The 18,698-nt window shown below is 42.2% G+C and overlaps 1 protein-coding gene and 1 long non-coding RNA gene across 2 annotated transcripts in view; one reads left to right on the top strand and one right to left on the bottom strand.

Annotated features, from left to right (window-relative positions):
* The window catches only part of LOC146858063 (uncharacterized), a 49,614-nt gene extending 46,246 nt beyond the window's left edge, over positions 1–3,368 (top strand). Inside the window, exons 4-5 of the long non-coding RNA XR_014979649.1 lie at positions 2,987–3,096; positions 3,230–3,368. This is a non-coding gene — a long non-coding RNA (uncharacterized LOC146858063). The remainder of the gene's footprint in view (positions 1–2,986; positions 3,097–3,229) is intronic.
* PTH2R (parathyroid hormone 2 receptor) overlaps positions 1–18,698 on the bottom strand; it is a 1,278,649-nt gene that overhangs the window by 293,353 nt on the left and 966,598 nt on the right. Inside the window, exon 9 of the mRNA XM_085646864.1 lies at positions 14,801–14,867. Within this exon, the coding sequence (XP_085502990.1) occupies positions 14,801–14,867 (67 nt within the window). The remainder of the gene's footprint in view (positions 1–14,800; positions 14,868–18,698) is intronic.

Here is an 18,698-nt window from a genome sequence, read left to right as displayed (position 1 = left end):
GCATATTTACCGAATTTCGGCCGTTACCGACCGGTATTTAGCTACCTGCATATGGCCCATAGTGTCCAGTAAAATAAAATGTGTGGAGGTGCACTTCGTAAAAGAGTCACTAATAAGAAAAAGAAAAAGACCCCGTGAAATGCAAAATGTCTCAAAAAAGTATTAAAAATGAGCTAAGACTCACATGCATAACTTGACCCTTTAATCCAAAACAGTGAGCTTGCCCAAAATTAAAAACACAGCATATTATATACCCGTTCTAAGTAGGGCAACATGTTTCATTGCCTGTATTTCTTTACGGAAAATTCGTCAGGGCTTCGAGGTCAAGAATCACCTCACTGGACATCTGACTGTATACGCCGAGAGACTGACAAACACACAAACATTTCCTTTGGATAAAACCACCGTTTGCCACTTCCTTCAGAGCAGTTACTGACTTAAAACACAGATAGAGGCGTAGCCCCAGATACTGTATTTCAAAAAGTGTCATAGTTTATATTTACCAAGTGGGAGCCACGGGCCCGCGTGCCAGCTTCCACGGTGTCAAAGGGTGTGTAACTCTTACACTATATCCCTTTTGAAGACAGTACCACTGTTGCCTAAAATTGTTTATCTGTGGAAACAAGCATGTCCTTTACACATGTAACTAACAGTGTTTGAACAGTGCGCATTGCAGCATTCCGCAGAAACGTTAAATAAAGGAATGCCAACTATACAAAACGTTAATCAGACGGGTAGACTCTAAACCCAGTTCTGATAGGTGCGCTAATGTAAATGAGCCCATCATGACCACTCATATATGTGCCTGCCCCAGTTTCTTTCAATCAGCAGAGCAAGGTCCGGTAACCATCCCATAATTGTATCTATACATCGCGCATTAATCAGTGCTCCCCCTCTTACCGCAGCTCCACGGCCGTCTTGCGTTATCTCATCCCGGCGTGTGGAGGCGGAAGAGTTGTCTCATTTTAAAATCCCGCGCCCGAGGTGAGGCTTGTCACATGCCTCACCTCTGACCTCTGCATGTACTGTGTTAGCGACGAGCGCGAATCGGCACCATTTTGAAGTTCCAAACACTCAATACCGAATGCAGCTAATTTATGTATAATCCAGTGCCAATGCGTCCAAATTAAAACACACTACCGATCTAAATGTGTGATTTCCATAATCCCATAGAGGATAACAATTTAGAGTGCCATTGGTATTTTACTAATCCAAGTGCACACGCCGTCTGCATATCATCAGATAAATCGTCCTGCATCTAAAAATTCCCCATCATAGATTATCTTTGTATGCTATAAATATAACCTAGCTGAATATTTAGAACTCTAGAGTAGTAATATCGCGGAAGCTAACAGCCCTCCCACTCATGTCGTTCCATATCATGGCTACCAAATTCAACCATCAATAAGTATATACCAAGGTATTGTGCAAATGGACAATTTTTCTAATGCACACATTTACATGCCTGAATATAAACAGAACATCTTTTAGGCTAGCATACACCAATATTGCTATTCTATATCTAAGGATTACATACATCTATCTCAAGGATGATGATCATATTAATACCTGGGGATCATTTTGATCTGAAACTCGTTTAAACAGTATCACTGAAGCATAGAAGGCATGCCAGTCTATTATGAAGCCATACTTAGGAACAAAAACTATCTACCTAGACAATTACCTACTTATTTTGTTCCACTCAATTTGATCATTCAACCCATACAGGTCTGCTTTTTCAGAAAAAATCCAGTGAGTTTCTTTTGTTGTCAGTACCTTTTCAAGACTGTTTGTCTCACCCACTACTCCTTACAGCACGACCCACTTCAATGCTCTGTGATGGTGTTGCTGTTCACGGAAATGTTGTATCAGACGTGTGGTGAGCTTTCCAGTCTTGATGGTACTCAGATGTTCCTGCACGCGTACTTTTATTTTAAGTGAGGTCAGACCACTATAGTACAGCCCACACTGACATGTCAATCTGTATATGACGTTTACAGAATTGCAGTTGCTAAATTTGTTTAGGTGCCATGGTTTTCCATTTAGCAACTGCACGCTATTCGTTTTTTCAGTAAGGTCACATACTGAGCACCACCCACAAGGGTAGTGCCCAGACGGAATAGAGGTATTTATCGTGCGCTGCACGGGTCATGTGTGTACTAGTTTGTCCTTCAAATTCTGCGTATGTTTGAATGCAAATCGGGGTGGTGGCATCTTATACTGAGCTGTGGATAACAATGACCAATGTTTTCTTATGGCCTGTCGGATTTTTGAAGAAAGAGGATCAAAGGTAACAACAACCGGAAGGAAATCGCTAGATTGTTTTACATTCCTTTCAAGGAGTGCCTCCCGAGGAGTATTATGTGCCCTCTTGTGTGCTCTACTCACTATCCTTCTGGGATAGGCACGCTGTGTCAACTTATTGGCCAGATTTTCAGATTGCTGCAGATAATCAGTGGTGGTTGAGCAATTCCTCTGATACCTTAAAAACTGCCCCACTGGGAGATTATCCTGCAGTGCTCTCGGATGGAATGATTGATAATGCAGTAGCGAGTTCCTGTCCGTAGGTTTTTGATGTAAATTGGTGCTTAGTTTATTTTCCACTACTGTAATATCCAGGTCCAGATATACAGCATGTTGATTACTGATGGTCCAAGTGAACCTCAAACAGTTGTCAAGGCCATTGAGCCAATTCCAAGAACTACAAAAGATGACTTTCGGAGCCAAACCATATGCATAAAACATCATCTATATACCTCTTCCAGAGGCAAATATTCCTCCGACACTGGGGCAGGCACATGTATGAGTGGTCATGATGAGCTCGTTTATTTTAGCGCAATTATCAGAACTGGGTTTATAGTCTACCCGTCTGATTAACGTTTGGTATAGTTGGTATTCCTTTATTTAAAGTTTCTGAGGAATGCTGCAATGTGCACTGTTTGAACACTGTTAGTTACATGTGTAAAGGACATGCTTCTTTCCACAGATAAACAATTTTAAGCAACAGAGGTACTGTCTTCAAAAGGGATATAGTGTAAGAGATACACACCCTTTGACACCATGGGAGCTGGTACGCAGGCCCGTGGCTCCTACTTGGTAAATATAAACTATGACGCTTTTTGAAATACAGTATCTGGGGCTACGCCTCTGTGTTTTTAAGTCATTAATTGCTCTGAAGGAAATGGCAAATGGTTGTTTTAACCAAAGGAATTGTTTGTGTGTTTTTCAGTCTCTCGACGTATACAGTCAGATGTCCAGTGAGATAATTCTTTACCTCGAAGCCCTGAAGAATTTGCCGTAAAGAAATACAGGCAATGAAACATGTTGGCCTACTTAGAACGGGTGTATAACATGCTATGTTTTTAATATTGGGCAAGCTCACTATTTTGGATTAAAGGGTCAAATTATGCATGTGAGTCTTAGCTCATTTGTAATGCTTGTTTGAGACATTTTGCCTCTTGCATTTCACGGGTTCTTTTCTTTTTCTTATTAGTGATTCTTTCACTAATTACACCTCAACACTTTAATTTACTGGACACTATATGAGAAAGTTGCCGAAGATGATACATACGAGGGGAAGCTAGTGAGAACATGCCAGTAGCTCCTCTGGTTGTACGCACTTGAGGTACTTTCTCTTTTCCACACACATTCTTTTGGTGGGACACATATTTGAATGTTATTGGTATGTGTTGTTATGAGTGTTCTGACACACACCTCTCTCCTTTTTCCTTTGTCTATGAAGTAAATAAAATATTGTGGGCGTAGAGGACCGGATTAGACTGCGTATTTAATGAAACAGTTGTTGGGTTGAGGTGAATAACCCCAACACCGGTCCGACTTAAAAGATTGAAGAGTGCCCTGATTGCCAGATTCTTGTGAATAATTGATGGTTGGAGGGTGAACTGGCTAAAAAATTACACCTCTATAGCTCCTTGTTGTTGAGGCACATTGGGGACTCCCTGCTCTTCAGACACCAGGTGACACATTACCACAGTCACACTGGCTCCTGTGTCTCTCAGGGCTTCCACCCTCTGTCCACTGATGTTCACTGACTGCCTGTACTTTCAGTGTTCTAGGGCATGAGGGTCCTCTGGACCAACTCGCTGTCCCCTAGTGAGACAAGGGTCATCTCAGCTGGCTACCACCCTCCTCCTGGAATCAACTCCTCCCCAAGCCCTACACTGGCCATCCCCCATGACTGCGCACTCGTGGGTGTCAGTGTCCACTTGGGACACTTAGGATCCCCTCTCATGTGACCCTCATGACCACATGCATGACAGTTGTGGGGATCCTTCTCTGCAAGCTTCCCTGTAGAGATCCAAGGCTTTTTCTCACCTGGGGACGGGAATCATTACCCTGGGATCAAGATTAAGGCCCTTTAGAGAACTTCTACGGTTTACCCTTGTTCCCCTCCACTCTTCTGCTGGGGACCCTGCCCATCCTTTGTGGAGTCTCCCAAATACCCAGTGTGGACCCTGGGACTCACCCAGTGGTCCGCCTAGTTAGTAAGCTTTCTGGGGTCAGCAAGCTTAAGGTCAATCAAGTGCTGACACAGCTCTGGAAAATGACTATTAGACAAGTGCTCCCATGCAATCAAATTGTTTATCCCTTGGTAGGCAGTTACCTCACTGCCCTTAACCCAACCATCCAATGCTCTGCAGAAGGAAGCAACATCTTTAACCCATTCCTTTGGTTCAAGTTTCTTAAAGGCCCTGAACTTATGTCTGTATCTCTCTGGGGTTAACCCATACCTTCTGACCAGGACCTCTTTCATGAGGGGGCACTTCATATGATCCTCTTGTGGTGAGGTAAGCAAGATATCCCTCCCTTTTGCAGTGAAGTGGTTCCACAAACCAGCCCCCCAATCTCTCTCAGGCATCCTGTGGGACCTCATTGCAACCTCATAGCCCCATAACCACTGATCAATGTCATCCCCAACTATGAAATCTTTCACCACATCCTTAGGTATATGAACCTTTCCTTCTGTGTGCAATGGAGACATGCTGCCCCCATTACAACTGGACACCAAACATTTGGCCTTTATGTCCGGTTCCTTCAGACTCCGCTCATGGTCAAAAAGCATTTTTCTCCTCCATCGCTACTCTCCTTACCTGTCTTGCCATTCATTTTCTAATCTGGAATATTCCAGCTCCAACTCATGTACTCTGGCCCCTTGTCTGTCTTACATCTCTTTTGGAGGTAGCCAAGTCTGTAGCAAACAACACATCCTCCTGCAGATTTGGCTCCCCAGCCTCCACAATAGGATCCTCTGAATGCCCTATGGCCCTCTGAGTTGCTACCCAGGCCCTCGGTTCCTTTTTTAGCCTATCTTTCCTGGTGAGACCTCTAACAGAGATTTTAAAATTCTTGCAGATGGATTTCAATTGCTGCATATTGTAGATATTCAACCTATCCTCCTCAAAAACCAACTGCAGTTATGCAACTTAAGATGCTCAAGACCCAGACATGATGATGTGGAAAAATCAACAAGGTGGAACATCAAAGAGAAAACAAAACAGCATGTGGTTTTATATTGGTTTGCACTTAATAGTAGTTTACACTAATCACTGTACGTCAAGTATAAAGACAAGTTCAAATCCTCACCACCGACCACCAATGTTAGAAATGAGGGTTTCTAGTTGGCAATAGTTTGCACCCTGTCCAAGTAGGGACCATTCCTTCTAGTCAGGGTAAGTGGATTAAACAGATAAGATAACCCCTGCTCAACCCCTTGGTAGCTTGGCACAAGCAGTCAGGCTTATCTCAAAGCCAGTGTGTAAAGTATATGTACATAACACCGAGGTAACAGAGTGAAAACAAAACAATATTGACACCACAACAGTTTATAAAAATAGCTAAGAAAACGACATTCACCAGCGGAGATATGCATTTGTTTTAAATAAAGCAAAAATACAGTTCCTTGAAGTCAATAGTACCAATGGGGGCTAATGCAAGATCGTGACCAACCAATCCAAATGTTCAGTTGAGCCTCAATGTAGTCGGGCCGACTATAGTGTCAGGGAAGACCTTGCAATAAAGTGCAGCGGAGAGGCATCACTGGGGTCACAAAGAGTCAGTGCTGCATGACTTTGCAGAAGTCAGTGAGGCCTTGAAGTCATACGTGTTGTAGAATAACAGGACATCATGAAGCGGCAGCATCGGTGAGACCAGGACTGCTGTGTCATCGAGGTTGGTGCTGCGCTCATCCAGTAAGCGGTGACCATGATGTTGGTGCAGGTAGCAGTGCTGTTGATGGCTTCAAAGATGCTTTTCTTGAAGGTTACAGCTCAGCAGATACCTCAAAGGGCCCAGAACTGGAGTTGGTACCACTTGGCAGGTCAGGACACCCAGCAGTGGAGTTCAGGTGCTGTAGGTGAAGTCTTTTGTGTCCCTGAGACTTCCTAACAGGAGGCACGCTCACACAAATTCTTGGAGAAACTTCACAAGCAGGATACACAGCATCCAGTCATTTTCCTCTCCAAAGACAGAAGCACCAACTGCAGGCCAACTCAGCAAAGCAACACACATCAAAGGGGAGGTACTCCTCCTTACAGCTCTTCGGCTCTTATTTTTTTTGTAAAGCATCATTTATTTAATCAATTACAGACCCAAGATTTTAAAAAGGATAGATTTAAATCTCAATGACAATTCAAATATGATCAATAATAATTGTCCAATTAAATTCTTGAGTGCTTTTGGGTGGCCATCTGTATCCGGGTACAACAAAAAATGTGATAAAAAAATATAGCGTACTGGCATACATAGTATAATTGAGATTCTTATTGCTGCTGCACATTATGTATATCTAGGAGATATATGTAAAGTGTGATAAATAGACCTTATTGACATGTATAATAAATACTTATCGTTGTTGCCAGTTATCCATGTCCATTTCTTCACCTTATTTTTTTGTTGTGGTATCTATAAATGTTTAACTCTATTCTGCTCCCCATACTTGTACAATTTTCTACATAGCCCCTATTCTAAGAGAATATAGTTTTTCTCTTTCTTTGTGCTTCTCATTTTGTCTACCCATTGTGTGAATTTCATTTGGGTGAATCCAGTAATTTCTACTTTTGTAAAATCATGGGTATAGCTATTAAAGAAGCGTTAAAAATAAATTGTTTTGTCACACCATTAAAGTTGGATTAAAGATCCCAAATAAAATATATACAGTATTGGGCTCTATGTTATGTTTGAGTTGCAGACTAACCGACTTAAAGACCCTAGTCCAGCAGTTGGTCAGTTTAGGACAAGAGAAGCGCATATGAAGCCAGTCTCCTTGATAATTACATCTAGGACAAACTGATGATATTTTTGGGAATATTTTGTGCAATTTCTAGGGGGTGTGGTATAGTTCCATTTGGAGAAGAGTGCCATACGTTTAAAATTCACCCCACGAATGGCCTTAATAGACCACTTATTGTAGTCCTTCCATTGCTGCTTCTATATGACATCCTCTGGTGTCCATTATTTTTAAAAGGGCTCTCAGGACTATTTGTTCATAAATTTGTTGCTGGAGAATATGATACCAGATTCCCAATTCCCAAAGTGTGTTTAACATATAGTGCACAAGTGTAATTGTGGAAAGTGAGCCCTCAGGGAGCCATAGTTTTTTAACTAAGCTCAAGATTTGGAACTAGGAAAATAGTAAGGTTGAGGCTGCTTCTGTTTTGTCTTGGCTGATTTGTTCCCATTACTTCGTCCCTCCTTGTACTACTAGATCTTTTATTTGATAGCTTCCCAACGTTCTCCATCTTTTCAATGTCTGTATACAAATTATACCTCCTAGTTCCCTACAGTGTATTAGTTGAGTTTCTGGATGTAGAGGTGTGAATTGATATTTTTCCTTCATTTGCTTAAAACTATCATGAATTATACGGAGCATCCTATATCTTTAGCATTTGAGTAGCTTGGGAATTTTAATAAAGGGGTTTATATCCATATTTTTTCCCAACAACATTTGGTGAAGATAAAAATTGGGCCCATGATCATGAGCTGATGTTGGTTGTCTGAACCAGTCTAGGAAGGTGGCTTGGATGTATTTTTGAATGTGTGGGAGCCCCAAACCACCTTCTTCAGGACTCAATTGCAATGATATGAATTTTTCCATGGTTTCTTCCCAGCCCAGATGAATTTCCACATTAATTGATCTATTTCTAAAAAGTAATTACATGAATTCTCGATAAGGACATTTAAAAAAATAAAAATAAATAGCAGAAGTATCATCATTTTTATTAATGCGGCTCTTTCAATTATAGAAACGGGTAAATTATGCCAGCTATTTAAGATATTTTTGACCTTCTTAAGTGTTGTGGTATAATTAAGTGCAAAGAGCTCTGAAAAATCACGTGAGACCCAAATACCTAAGTATCAATCCAGGTTAGTTTTTTGCCACCTGAGCCTGAAGGGCTGGGGGTAGAATCTGGTCATAGCAGTTAAATAATAGGAATCAAATTCACGCCCTAAGGCATCTACCCCTTGGTATTCGAGGGCTTGCAGGGAGAAGAGACGAACGCTATCCATAGCTCTTCAAAGTAATAACATGTCCCTTGTTAGAGTTGCCAGAAAAGAGTACGCAAAGTCAATCGAGACAGCCAAGCGTTCTTGGGAGGAAGCGCATTGGCAGGAGATTAAATCTGCCTCCCTCTTGAAGGATGCTACATTGTTTTTGGGTTTCATTGACAAAGGCAGCTGTATGGGTGATGATCCAATCCCCAATCACATTACAGCCCAACAGTGACATGCACACTTCTCCGGATTGTATAGTGAGGCTATCGGCCAGTCGAAATCTAATGGTGACAAGTCCACTCCACTCTCCGAGGACCCCTCTATAGATGAACCTTTTGTATCCGACAATGCACCTGACCCCTTCAAGCTCAACGAGGTCCTTCCAGCCATTCCGGGGCTATTACCTGGGAAGGCAGCAGGCCCCGACGGCATACCCGGTGATCTCCTCCTCCACGATCCTAAACCATGGGCTAACGCTATTCTGCTAATTTTGAATCTAATTGCTAGAGGTCATCCTGTCCCGGATTCCTGGAAAGGTGCCGAAGTGGTACCCATATTTAAGAAGGGGAGTAGGGAGGATCCCGCCAATTACAGGCCGATAAGTTTAATCGACATAATACAGAAGGTGGTTGGTAGGGTCCTCCTGATGAGGGTCAGGTCATGGATGGATGATCTCAATGTTCTATCACATTTCCAGGTAGGCTTCAGACTTGGGGTTGTCACGATGGACCAGGTCTTCTGATTCTTTACCATCTACTGGAAAGTGGTCGTTATAGGGAAAGGCAGTTTATACTTGGCCTTCATCGACCTTAAAACCGCATTCGACCTGGTCCCTCGTTCCAAACTTTGGTCGGTGCTGTCTGACCAGGGATTTCCACCTTTGATCCTAAATATAGTCAAGCGCCTTCATGAGGGGAACTTTGCAAAAATCAGGTGGGGCAACCAGGGTCAGTTGACTGATAGAGTGTCTGTTGATAGGGGAGTCCGCCAGGGATGCGTGCTGGCTCCAACCCTGTTCTCTCTCTTCATAAATGGGGTGGTTGACTATCTGAGAGAGGACCCAACAGATGCCCCCGTGCTGGCAGGGGAAAAAACTCCAACCCTTCTTTTTGCTGACGATACCCTCTTGATGTCTAAAAGCTCTAGAAGCCTTCAAAAGCTGCTTGTCAGGTTTAGTCAGTTCTGTGATGCAGGGGGCCTTGTAATCAACACCTCTAAAACAAAGCTTATGATCTTGGCTCCATCTAAACGTTTCAGGAATGGCTTCTCCCTAAATGGAATGCCATTAGATATTGTTGATTCCTTCAATTATCTAGGCATCAGGGTCACCAAGTCGATGCAATGGAATGAACATCTAGCCAAAATGATTCTTAACCATAAGAGGGTGGCGGGTGCTATATTAAGAAAACAGCGGCTCTCTTTAAGTAGACCAGTAGCGGCAGCCCTTGAGGTATATGACGGGAAGGCTCTACCATCAGCTCTTTATGCGGCAGAGTTATGGGGGTTTGAGAATACCAGCGACCTGGAGAAATCTGAGAACCATTTTCTAAGAGGTCTCGTTTCCCTCCCCCCCCCCCAACCCCCTTGTTACCACTCCTTTTGGATGTGGGGCAACGCTCTATTAGGGACATAGCAAGACTGCGCCCATTGCTCTTTTGGGTTCGCCGGAGACGCACCCCTGAATTGGCCGGTTATGCGGATGCCCTGACTGAGATAATTAACCTGAACACCGGTAACAAGATTAAATGGATCTGCAAACTAAAACGGTTGGTTAATGACATCTGGTTTGGGGAGGCCTGGCTTAACCAAATCCCTCCGGAAAAGCAAATCATTAAAAAAGCCTATTGGGACTGGGTGAAGGGAGAGGAAGTAAGAAATCCTAATCGAGGTAGACTTACAAACCAGTTTCTGGAGCACAAGTTGGTGGCCAAACTCGAGCAATATCTGGACTTTATCCAATGTCCACGAGACAGAACGCTTTACATGAAGCTTAGGTTTGGGTCTCTCCCGCTAAATGCATTGGTGGCAAGCTGGAATTCCCAGACTTCTACCTTGGCTAAATGTCCCGGGTGTTCCGCCCCAAGTGAATCTGCTCCCCACTTCCTCTTTGCTTGCCCGGCCTATAGGGAGGCTAGGAGGAAGTGGCTTAGCTCCACCTGTAGGAACATGGGTTTTGTGAATTATAGGGTGGCGCTACGCTCTTTTTTTAACTGATTCTTCCTCCTTGGTGATGGTCTGTGGGGTAGCCAAATTTTTAGGTTGTGCTTGGCTGATACGAACGAAACTGCTAAAACGTCCAGAGTCTGGCCACTGAGACTTAGGTGTATCTGCTTTAGTATAATACCATGTGCTTCTTTGGCCTTTTACTGTATATATGTGGCTTTTTAATTGCTCTTTTTAAATATTTCATGTTGTTTCTTGAAGGATTTTTATGGATGTCTTGTCATGTACATACTTTTATGATGTTTTATATCGAATAAAGTTATTCAACAACAACTCTAGTTGGTTTTTATATCCTTTCAATTTGGAGAATGTTTCAATGGTGTCGAATGTTAGTTTGATATTTGTTGTTTCTGCCTTAAGATAAATGATTATCTAATCTGCAAATAATTTCAATTTGGGTGCCCCTATTATTGGTGCCTCTTCAGCTCTTCTTCTTAGCAGAGTCTCCGCTTGATCCAGAACTGTTCTAACAGATTGGGGTTTAAGGTCAAATATTCATACCCCTTTGGCTTTTGAAGTAGGCATTCTTCAAAAGATTGTCTTTATAGTGCACAGGTTCTTGCCCTTCCTGGTCTTGGCTCCAGACACTCTCTGTAAAGACAGTATTGTGAAAGGCCAGGCACAGCCCTGTTCAGGTGTATGTGACAATTCCTCCCTCCGCTCTAGCTCTGAAAGGCCCATCAGCCTGGATATGGGCCATCAGGATATGCAGGGCACACCTCAAATCCCTTTATGTGTCTGTCTAGAGTGAATGTACAAAGCAGGCCCATGTCAGTCTAAACCAGACATTGATTACACAGGCAGGTAGAGACATAGGATGGCAAAGCAAGAAAATACCCCCTTTCTAAAAGCAACATTTTCAAATGCACAATTTAAAAAACAACTTCACTAAAATACGTATTTTTAAATCTCGAGTTCAGGGAAACCCAAACCCAAATCTCCATCTTCTCCCAATTGAAAATTACACTTGTTAGATGTTACAAGGCAGCTCCAATGATAAACTATAGGAGAGATAGTCCTTGCAAAAGTTAAAAACGAAATTGACAGTAATTCACTATCTGGACATGTAAAACGCACCAGTGCATGCCCCACTATTCACATACACTGCACGCTGCCCATGGATCTACCCAGGGCCTACCTTAGGGGTGACTTACATGTAATAAAAGGGAAGGGTTAAGCCTGGCAAGTGGTTGGACTTGCCAGGTTGACATGGCAGTTTAAATCTGAATGCATAGGCCCTGCAGTGGCAGGTCTGAAACATTTTTACAGAGCTTGTCATTTTGGTGGCACAATCAAAGTTGCAGGCCCACTCTAGTAGTATTTGATTTACAGGCCCTGGACAGATATGGTGCACTTTACTATGGGCTTTCCAGTGAATTAATTCCATGTGATATGGTTAAAATCAATGGGCACAATAAGGAGATGGTCAGTCATGGAACTCGTGAAAATATAATGTTACTGCTTTGAATAGGATCGGAGAAGAATACGAAGGTGACTGGATCTCATATTCAAATCTGCACACATCTATCCAGCTCCTAGGTTAAAAAATAGTCATTTTCGGCAGGCAGATGCAATCGTCGACATGCATAATTGTTTTTGTGTTCAACATTGCCAGCTCACATGAGCAGGGCACTTTGACATTTATTTAAAATAGATATGAATATAAGTGCAGTTTATGAGGGGGCTCATGGACAATGTAGAAGAATTTGTCTGATTTGAGTGAAAATAAGATTTGATTATGATATTGATCATTATTGCTACAATTCTTATGATATTTTGAATACCTAATACATAAGCCAAAGTTTTCATCAAGTCAACCGGCAACACAAAGGGCCTTATGTAGGTGGGCTTGCATTTACCACTTCATAAATACCGAATCATACCGATTCGGTATTTATGAAGCGGTAAATGCAATGTAGGTAATGAGTCGGTAAATATTACCGATTCGGAAAAATTCGGTAATTACCGAATCGGTATTTACCGATTCGGTAATGAGGCATACCTTCCCATTGATGGGAAGGTATGCCTCATTACCGAATCGGTAAATACCGATTCGGTAATGGGGGAGCACATGCAAGGGTGGCAGGGTGTCACATTGACACCCTGTTGCACCCCTGATTCGGCCATGTGTGCACATGTGGCGCACATACATGCCCTAAGGGCATGTATGTCTGCCACATTGCACACTTAAACGTGCACAAAACTGCTTTTTGTCACCTATTCGTCATTTACTACCAACCTTTAGTTGGTGGTAAATAACGAATGCCCACACCCACCACACACTCCCCCCTACATCTCATTTCATGATTCGGTATTTACCGAATCGGTAAATTTACCGAATCGGTAATATTACCGATTCGGTAATTTTACCGATTCGGTAAATACCGAATCATGAAATTCTCCCCCTACATCTCAAAAGCCAAAATACCGGTCGGTAACGGTATAATTACCGAAAATCGGCCGTTACCGACCGGTATTTGGCTTCCTACATGAGGCCCATAATGCATAAGAATAATGCTACAGTGGTTCTCAGGAGCACTAAGGAAAGCAGTGCTGAATTCTCATCTCCATTTTGTTTCTCATGGATGGGTAAAGAGAGCTTCCATCTCCCTTGTGATCAGGCTCTTGTGCCTTGCTTTTCCCATGTTTCAGCCTATTTGGTCTTAAAGAGTCCAGGCTTTCATCAGGACCATAGTCAATAAACAATGCTGCTGCAAAATGTGAAAAAATTATAGAAAAGCGAATAAATGTTAAGATACCAAATCAGTAATCCAATGTTTAGCTTGGTACTACTGGAACTTATTCAAGTCGGTGGATAAGTAGACCCACCTCTACCTGGTAACAACTCAGGGAAGGGGGCCCCGCTCTCTCCGTCGGTACCCCGTTGTGGTACATGAGCTGCAACCGAGCTGCAACCGGAGCAGCTCATGTACCACAGCAACAGCATTGTTTATTGAATATGGTCCTGATGAAAGCCTGGACACTTTAAGACCAAATAGGCTGAAATATGTCGACCGACCATACCATTTTAGCAGTCTAATTCACACTGCTTTGCACTGCTTTTTAATCCTGCCAATTTGGACAAGCCAATAAAAGTTTTTTTGTCCCAAGTTAGGTAGTTTTAACATCACCTTTCTATCACCCCCAACGCTGCACCCTCACAACACCAAGCACTCACATATGGGATTTTAGCATCCTTATACATCTAAGGCTATATAAGAAAACATCCCAGAGCTCCTACCTCACAGTGAGGGAGTTGTAGCCCTCAGTGGGACTAGGTTTTTCCACTGGGAGGAGAAGCCCATATGATGAAGCATGCCACCTATGGTGGGTGAGGGCATTCGTCCTGAAAGGGATTTCTCCCCAGAGGGGCTTTATTGAGAGACACATTATCACCACACTTTGATAGACCCGAGAAGTATTGTGTCATGATTATTATATATGGGGAGTCATTTCTCGCAGGTCTCTAAATTTTTCCCTTGGACTCTCCTTTCACCTCTTCCTTGTGTTCTAAGTATGGCATGTATCAATGGTTTGCAACCGCAATTGCGATCAGTTTCAAACACATCAAATGAGACGGTAAGTGATTTGCAATATTCCTTTTTTCGACTCATGTTGGTATCCTTGAGTGAAGTGGCTAGTAGTTCCCATTACTAAAAAGATTCCTTTTTTGGAATGCAAACACAAGGATGGTAGAGTGCTGTTACTTTATTATGGTCCTGATGAAAGCCTGGACTCTTTAAGACCAAATAGGCTGAAACATGGGAAAAGCAAGGCACAAGAGCCTGATCACAAGGGAGATGGAAGCTCTCTCTTTACCCATCCATGAGAAACAAAATGGAGATGAGAATTCAGCACTGCTTTCCTTAGTGCTCCTGAGAACCACTGTAGCATTATTCTTAAGATGGGAATGAGATAAGATTTCGAAATTTGGCCAAGCAAATTTTTCTTTGGCTATTAAGCAGACATTAAACTCTCATTAACCCCAACTCGAATCTTTGACCCTACTAAATTGAATAGAGTAAAATATCAATGAAATATTCAATCTTATGGAAGTGAAACTTACCCCAATAGCAGCTAATATTGGTGCTTGGTATATCCATTTGATTTCTCCTGCACTAAGCTCCCAACACCTGTGAAGTAAAACAATATATATTCAAAATAAGGGCTAATAGTCATTCATCATCCCCTGATAGATTAAATCTTGTAGATTAAAATTCACTTTTGTAGATCTGTATGAGAACGGACTAAACTTTACAATGTAACTAAGTTTAAAATGTAATAGAAATAATACTGCTTTAGATCGTGACACTATTTTTGCTAAATTCTTCATAACCAATTGAAAGTGTTCAGAATGTTTTAAAGTTTTCCCGTTACAATACATTTAAGATTTAAAGTAGTAGTAAACCCCACTTTAGTGCATCACATTACACTGCGGCATGTGCAAAGTTTTTATTACACGGAATATAGTTTCACAGAGTTCTTGATAATTGGTCTGCTCGAAGAGTTTTATTCTTTAGCTCCATCTATGTTCTTTCTATTGTTAATTGTTGTCGCTACCTTGAGTACATTTTGACTCACAAACTTCTTGAGCTTCTTGTATGTTTAATTTGTGACAGGCTTAACAGCTGCCATTACCTGATGACAAAGCAGCATTGTGAAAAAACTAGGCAAAACTCTATAATTATTTTCTAGTATAATTTACAAAATAAATCGTAGAATTAAACAAAATTACACTTTTAGCATGTAATGTGGTTTGTCAGTATCTTAAATTACTTTTTTTACAAGATAAGAAAATTTCGCTAGGTGAGTTGTTTTCTGCTCAAACAAGTCTTCCTCATCACACATTAGACAACATTTATGTAATACAAACATTTTTGAAAATCAATAAATGTCAACTTCAAAAATTTCAAAAATGTCTTTTGCGTCATTACATTTTAAAAAGTCCTCAAACCTACACAATTTTGCACCCTTTATATTCTTATTGCTTACTTTGCAGAGATTAAAAGGTGCTTTAGAACAGAATGTGTGAGCAGGAAAATGAATTAGGAAGCAGAAAAAGCCGTGATTTCTGTGAAAATCATGAATCTATCATCAGCTGTGAAAAAAGACTCCTAATGTACAATTAAAATGAATCGTTTTTTTCACTGTTCTTATGTCCATTTTTTAGACATTCCTGACATCAAGGGGAAACTGGAACCTCTGTTGTGAGTGACCACTTATGTATCCTTTTGCACCTAACGTGCTCTAGAAATGGGAATGAGGCATATAGACTTCTATAATATCTGCATGCAAGAAACACATACACATGATTCTCTTTCTCATGTTAGATACACAGAAAATTCAAAATGTAGACATTTCAGGGTCCCGTCGTATAAAGGCAGCAATGGAAATTATAATTTAAGGCATAGACTCTGCCACAGATTTGAACTGAATGGCATCTCACATAGCTGAAGAGCTGGAGTAGCAGTGTGTTAACACCTTATACAGCAGTAAAGTTCAAAACATAAAAAACACAACAAAAGATCACCACAACAAATTGCAAAACGATTTCAAAAGAATAACACAGCGCTACAAAGTCACAGCTAGATGACACAAAACAGCAGCACACAATTATACAATTGTGCAGCACAAAACAACACAATAACACTTAGCAGAATAACAATACAAAAGAACACAATAACACAACAAAAGCACAAACACATCACACCATAACAACATGACAGCATACATTTACAACAGCACATTAAAGTGCCACAAGATAGCATGAAATAACACAAGCAAAATGGCAATACACAATAGCACCACACCAAAATGCAAGAACACAAAAATAAAACTTAGACTAACACAACACAGCTGCAAACGTGTCCTGTAGTATGGTTTCTGCTGTTGTGTTGTTACATTGTGTTATTTTATTGACATTTTGCACTGTAGGTTGTTTTTTTTTTGGGTGGATTATTTTATTGTTCAGTTGTGTTCTGCTTGTTTTGTCCTTGTTTTGTTCTTTTTTTAGTAAATTGTTTCTGCATTATATTTTGTTGTTTTGTTGATTATTTGCTGTTGTGTTATTGCAGCACTGGTGTGGGGCATTATTACTGTGGTGTGATTCTGTAATATACTAGTGTGTTGCATTATTGTGGTGTGTTTTTGTAATATACTAATGTGTTGCTGTGATTTGCTGTATCTTAACTTCAATGTGTCTGCTAAAATAGGCACAAATATTCTCGACGCACAAGACCAACATCACAAATCTTTTATAATACAGTGTTTGAACCAAGCACCACTTTGCTTAATGCCAGAGAAAAGTAATTGTGTGAGCACATAACATTTGCGTACCGATCTAGAAAGGATGATGCGATACAGACCGCATTAAAGACTATCGCCAGCAGCAGTCAGGGACTGCATCTCACAGGATTCCGAGTGCACGGACGCACTCAAAAAGAGGACGCCATGGCCCGCGGCGCTTTGTAGCGCTATTTCCCGCTTTGTGTGCCCACAGAACTCTCGCCAGCAGCAGCCAGGGACTGCATCTCCCAGGATTACGAGTGCACAGACGCGCTCCATAACAGGATGCTAGGCCCACAGCGCTTTGTAGCACTATTTCCCACTTTGTGTGCCCACAGGACTCTCGCAAGCAGCAGCCAGGGACTGCATCTCCCAGGATTCAGAGCGCACGGACGTGCTCAAAAAGAAGACGCCAGGCCATGCACCCTGGCCAAAGGCGGGTCCGTCTGTGCCCGTATGAGGCCGGACAAGGCTGGGCCCTCCCTCTTGGTTATACACCCGGGATCCCTGCACGAAAGAGACCACGGCAACCACGGAGATCAAAGCCTTCAAAAGAGATGTGCCCCTCCCTAGTACCTGCCCTCTCTTGTGATACTTTCAGCAGCAAAGGAGGTTGCATCGTCTCTTTTTGTTGACCGGCCTTGGCTAATGGTTGAATTGACCTTTTTTACACCCTTTTAATACTGAATGCGGTTGTGCTTGTGTCTGGAGTGATCAGAGTGTTTGTTCTCTAGCCCTCAGGGCTGTACTTTTGCCATCTTTATTTGGAACAGCAGTTCCCTGCATTCACCCTTTGGTTTGTCGATTCATGGTCAGGCGCAAGGTAGCATCAGCCACGGCGAGGGCAAAGACTGGTACCACTGCCTCAGTATCTACCATGGATTTGTTTTTGCAGCGGGCAGCAGTAGTGATAAAAAGGAGATTGAGTTGGTTAACAGGCGTCTCTCTAGGTCACCAACTAGTATCTCTCGTCCACCACTTGTAGATACCCACGTGTCTCGGATAAAAGACGACAATGAACTTTTGAGTCTATCCAGTAGTTCAGGGATTCTTGATGGCTCGCAGGCCGGTGTGGTGGCAACTAGTTTTTTAATTGCCCTGTCTAAGCACACGCCAAGGCCTCTTTCGCCTGTTATTAAAATAGGCAATAAGAGGGGCAGTGAACCCAATCATTCACAAGGGAATGCCGTTATTTCAACCAGTAAGCCAATGGAACTATCTTCAGCTACTAAAAGCGAAGACGTACTTCTGGTCGCTAAGGGGAATTCGTGGCAAGGCGCTGGCACTAAAAGGAATACTCAAACTATTGGGGGTAAGGCAAAGAAATGGAAACCCAACTTGGTTCCTAAACCTTTGGGACCCGCTTCAGTATCCCCCACCACGATCCTCTGGTGGCTTTGGAAGCCTTCCAGGCAGTGATGACTAGTCTGCTGGACCTAAAACTCGGACCGATCCTTGAGAAGCTAACCCTGATTGAGAAAAACTTAGCAGCCCAGAAAAATACTGACCTTCCTCCCTTACAGGAGGGCCAAGGGCTAGTTTGGGCCAGAGTACTGCAAGAGACTCTTCTCTGCTGACAAGTTTGCCGAACAATAACATGGAACTGCCACAAATCCAAGCACAGGTGGAGCGTCTAGGACGGAGGGGCTTGTATCAATGAGTAAAGGCCCAAGTAAGAG

Source organism: Triturus cristatus, chromosome 3_2 (assembly GCF_964204655.1).
Source record: "Triturus cristatus chromosome 3_2, aTriCri1.1, whole genome shotgun sequence".
NCBI lineage: Eukaryota > Metazoa > Chordata > Amphibia > Caudata > Salamandridae > Triturus > Triturus cristatus.
Note: the sequence above shows the minus strand (reverse complement) of the source record. Positions and strands in the feature narration are given on the sequence as shown.